Source organism: Propithecus coquereli, unplaced genomic scaffold (genome assembly GCF_000956105.1).
Source record: "Propithecus coquereli isolate 6110/MARCELLA unplaced genomic scaffold, Pcoq_1.0 Scaffold208, whole genome shotgun sequence".
In the NCBI taxonomy this organism is placed as follows: domain Eukaryota; kingdom Metazoa; phylum Chordata; class Mammalia; order Primates; family Indriidae; genus Propithecus; species Propithecus coquereli.
The window spans coordinates 1937669-1942637 of NW_012145856.1; the positions used below are offsets into that span (position 1 = coordinate 1937669).

Here is a 4969-nt window from a genome sequence, read left to right on the forward strand (position 1 = left end):
AACTCCTGAGTTCAAACGATCCTTCTGCCTCGGCCTCCCAGAGTGCTAGGATTACAGGCGTGAGCCACCATGCCTGGCCAGTACTTTTTTTTTTAGAGACAGAATCCCGCTATGTTGCCCAGGCTGACCTTGAACTCCTGGGCTCAAGCCATCCTCCTGCCTCAGCCTTAGAACTTGCTGGGACTACCTCTGTGAGCCACCACTCCCAGCTCAGAACTTTCATCATCCCAAATAGAAACTCTACACACATTAAACAATAATTCCCACTCCCTTCTCTCCGACCCCTGCTAACCTCTAATCTACTTTCTACCTCTATGAGCTTGACTCCTCTGGGCACATCATATAAGTGGAGTCATGCAATATTTGTTCATTTGTGACTGGCTTATTTCACTGAGTATCATGTTTTCGAGATTCATCCATGTGGTAGCATGTGTCATAATTTCCTTCCTTTTTAAAGCTGACTATTCCCTTGCATATACATCCCATGTTTGGTTCACCCATTCATGTGCTGGTGGACACAAGTTGTTTCCACTTTTTGGCTATTGTGAATAATGATGCTATGAACACGGACAGGCAGATATCTGCTCCAGTCCCTGTTTTCAATTCTCTTGGATATTTACACAACTAGTAGTGGAATCGCTGGGTCTTAAGGGAATCTGATGTCCAATCTTTTGAGGAATTGTTTTGCACAAACTGTTTTCCACATAGATTTCTACTGTTTCCAATGACTGCACCATTTTACATTCTCAGCAGTAGAGCACTAGGGTTCCAAATTCTCCACATCCTCTCTAACACTTGCTATTTTCTGTTTTTTCATAATAGCCATCTTAGGAGGTATGAAGTGTGATTTGGATTTGCTCCAGGCCACTTTGCACTGAGTGGTCAGGGATCCTCTTTGTGATGCACCATTAACTTGACTTTGACTCTTCACCCCCACACGCTGCTGCCTCGCTCTCATCTCCAATTCAACAATCCAACTGGCTCGGCCAAGTCTATGATTGATTCTCTTTGGGTCTGGTGTCTCCCCCTGGTCCAACCAGCTCTGGCCAGGGGGATGGAAGGAGGTGGTCTGTGGGGCTTCCCTTTGCAGGAATGGGGTGAGTTGCTTTCTAGATAGGGTTATTGGGGGTGAGCAACAGCAGATTTGGGCAGTGTAGACCTGTGTAGACCCGCATTCAAAATGTCACGCAGGATGCATGTCTTCTGTGTTTGGTCACAAGGAACCGGCCCTCAGAAATAACACACCAAGAGGGGAGCCAGCTCCCGTGGATAAACTCAAATTGATCAAGCTCCAAGTCCCTGGAGTAGCTATCTGAATGTTCTTGCTTTTCTTTTCTTCAGAGTGTTTCTTTACTCGTTTCGAGTGAGAAGTAGATGGGCCAGGAGGACAGCGCCTGCACAGGCAGACCCGTGCGGGCTCTCCCTGCAGCCACGCTCCACGGGAAGCTCAGTTGTGATCAGACTGTGTGGTGAGGGTGGCATCACAGCAAGGGGACCCAGGAGGGGACTGCCCATCCCAGGGACCAGGAGCCAGAGCACCCTCACCCCCTCAGGGCCAGGGCAGCCCTGTCACAGCTGGCTTTTTATGTTTCCTTTATTTGTGCTCTTGGATGGCAGCTCTCAACAGTCTGGCGATACCAATCCACCTTTGAGGATCTGATGGAAGCCACAGACCCACTACCTAGAAAAACCTCACATAGTACTCTCTTCGGCAGCACATACACTAAAATTGGAACAATACAGAGATTAGCATGGCCACTATGCAAGGATGACACACAAATTCATGAAGTGTTCCACATTTAAAATTTTTTTTAAATAATTTTAAATAAAGAAAAAGAAAATTCCCACATAAACCCTAGTTTTGCATTCAGCATAATGGCTTTGAGACAGTGCTCTGTGTCCGCCAACTCTGTTTCCCTTTCCTCCCGGGCACACAGGAACATCGCATTTCCCAGCCTTCCCCGGGCTTAACTGAGGCCATGTGATTGAACTGAGAGGGCAGAAATGATGGACACCGCTGCCAGGCCTGGTCCCTAAGACCTCCCTCACCATCTTCCTTTATCTCTCTGGCCCCTGCAGGCCAGATGCCGAGGACCCAGAGGAGAACTCCCAGCCCTCCAAACAAGCAGAGGGAGGAGCCTGAGCCCCTGGATGACTGCGTGGACCAGGCTCTCCCCACCCAAAGCCAACCTGCTCGGCACTGTGGCCTGAGTACAAGAAAAACGTGTATGTGTGAAGCCATGGAGACCGGAGGGTTGGACTACCTTGACCAACACTCCCCTGGACATGGCCATCCGCAAATCCTCACTCTCCTGCTCAGCCTGTCTTGATTGCATCCAAACCAGACGCCACTCAGCTTACTTATGTAACACTCACTAAACTGCAAGCACGTTCCAGTCCCACCTATGCAAGTCACTGGGTTCCCAACCTTCATTAATGCATTTTCACACACTCTTGGTGGACACCCATGATGGCAGCTGTGTTTGTTGTACTGACAAGTGCTTGAGGCCAACAGAAGCTACATGAATCCTTGGGTAACCTTGAGTGTCTCACTTAACTATCTCGTGTCCAGCTCTTTTCATCATGGGACTCATTCCCGCCCTGCCCACCCCATGAGCACTGGAGTAGAGAGGCCTGCGAGCCTCACTAGGGAGAGGGCTCCTGCGGTAATCAGGTAAATCCATCCCAATTGCTGGGATGGCGGCAATGAGCTAATGCTATGCTCCCTCTACCTGGGGCAACCTCTGTTCCCCATCATCCTATGAGCTTTTCCCCCAGCGCGCCCAGCCCAGTAGCATCTGGACTGAGAGCCTCTGTGACTGCAGAGTTTCTTTCTGCTGCCCCATAAGCTGTGCCCCAGCCCCTGCCCTGGAGGGGTCCCCAGGGGACATAGGCAGTATCCACAGTATGGGGCTGTCTGAGAGGCACTCTGGGGCACAGAAATCTCAGCCCCCACATCCTTGTCTCACACTCTCGGGGCATTTTGTTCACTCTTTGTTTCATGTAAATGCTCTTCTTACTAATGCCAATCGTGTCCATAGAACCAGAGGATTTTTCTAGGGAAAAAGGTAAAAATGAGGAGGGAGGTAGGTGGCCCAGGAGGGTCCTGGGTTTGCCCTTCCGGCACTTGCTCTAGGTCAAGAGCCAGGCGGGAAGCTCTTAACAGCATTGCCCAAGAGTGGAGGAGGCCGGAGGACTGGGTGTGGGAGGGGGTCACCCGCCTCAGCTCCCCTCCCACAGCCTGGGGAGATGGGGACCAGGTATTGATGCCTTAAAGCCCCCTGGGTGGAGGAAGCTGTAGGAGTTAGGGCAGGAGGCAAGGGGAGGAGGAATGGCCATCAGCCAGGACAAGGGCAGGGCCAGCAGGAGTGTCCCTGCTGGGAAGAGGTAAGATCAAAGCCCCTGGAGGGCTCTCCAGGGCAAAGGCAAACACAGAGTCCCTGCTGCTCCCCCAGAGCCCTGCCCCCAGGCCCCACCTCCAACTATAAAGGCCCCTACCCCAAGCAGGCGCCCAGGCTTCTGAGGTGTCATGGCCAAGTCACACCTGCTGCTGTGGCTGCTGTTGCCCACATTCTGTGGCCTGGGCACTGGTGAGTCCCCCAGCCTCCCTGTCACAGGCAGCCCTGCCACTTACAGAGCACCTGCTCTGTGATAGGCATTACCCCAAGTCCATACATGATTCTCATCTTAAAGACAAGGCAGCCAGGGCTCAGAGAGGCTCCAGGGCTTGTCCAGGGTCACGTAGCCGGTGGGTACTGGAAGCAGGGGGAACCCAGAGCTGTCTGACTCCAGCGTGTCTAATGGCCGTGCACTCCCAGGACAATTGGGTTTAGAGGTTGGGTGGAGTCACGATGCCCGGTGTGTAGCCTGGATCCTGGCTAAGGTTGCTCTGGCCCCAAACTGCAGCTGTCTGGGCTGCCCCATCCCTGGCCTGTGCCCAGGGCCCCGAGTTCTGGTGCCAAAGTCTGGAGCAAGCGTTGCAGTGCAGAGCCCTGGGGCACTGTCTGCAGGAGGTCTGGGGACACGTAGGAGCCGTGAGTACCACCAAGGATGAACGGCAACTGGGGGCCTGGGATGGAGGGTGCTGGGTGGGTTCTGGATGAGCCTGAGGGGGTTGGAGCCCCCACGGCGGAGGGATGGGTTGAGATGAAATGGGATAGGGTGGGTGGGATGGGGTAGTGTCCTGGCAGCCCCTGCCTGAGAGAGCCTGCCCACTGGAGCTGAGAGCATGACGCCCCTCATGTAACCCCCCACCTTGGGGCCCCTTCCCAGGATGACCTGTGCCAAGAGTGCGAGGACATCGTCCACATCCTCACTAAGATGACCAAGGAGGCCATTTTCCAGGTGATGAGGCCCAGATGCTGGGGGAAGCTTGGGGCCCAAGAGATGAGGGACAGAGCAGGGAAGGAGTGAGCCTCCTGAAGGGGCCTCTTCCAGGCTGAGGGTGAGGCCTGGCTTTGCCGGGGACTCCAGGCTCCTCCAGGGCCTGCGCTCGGCAGCACAGCCAGAGACAGTCTTTCCTGGGGGCTGGGGGCCCTACATGTGCCCGGCTATTTAACGCCCTGGCGCTCTGAATGCCGGTGCCCTGGGAGAGGGGCCAGTCTGCCCTGGTGGTGGCCCTGCATCCAGGGACTCTGGCAGGGGAAGATCACAGAGAGGCCAGGCTGACAGCCCCATCTCTGTCCTCCCAGAACAAAACTCAGAAGTTTCTGGAGCAGGAGTGTGATGTCCTCCCCGTGAAGCTGCTGGTGCCCCGGTGCCGCCATGTGCTCGATGTCTACTTCCCCCTGGTCATCGACTACTTCCAGAGCCAGATCGTGAGCCATGAGCCTGCCCTTGCCTGACTCCCCACGCAGGGCCCACGCCCACCACGCCCAGAGTGACCCCCACACAGCACCCAGCCCTACACACACACACACACACACACACACAGCACCCAGCCCTACACACACACACACACACACACACA

General features: G+C 54.5%; 1 protein-coding gene across 1 annotated transcript in view; it reads left to right on the forward strand.

The window, feature by feature from the left end:
- The first annotated feature begins 3529 nt into the window (after positions 1 to 3529).
- Positions 3530 to 4969, forward strand: part of SFTPB (surfactant protein B) — a 7593-nt gene continuing 6153 nt past the window's right edge. Inside the window, exons 1-4 of the mRNA XM_012644198.1 lie at positions 3530 to 3590; positions 3907 to 4034; positions 4273 to 4344; positions 4692 to 4817. Coding sequence (XP_012499652.1) covers positions 3530 to 3590; positions 3907 to 4034; positions 4273 to 4344; positions 4692 to 4817 — 387 coding nt within the window. The remainder of the gene's footprint in view (positions 3591 to 3906; positions 4035 to 4272; positions 4345 to 4691; positions 4818 to 4969) is intronic.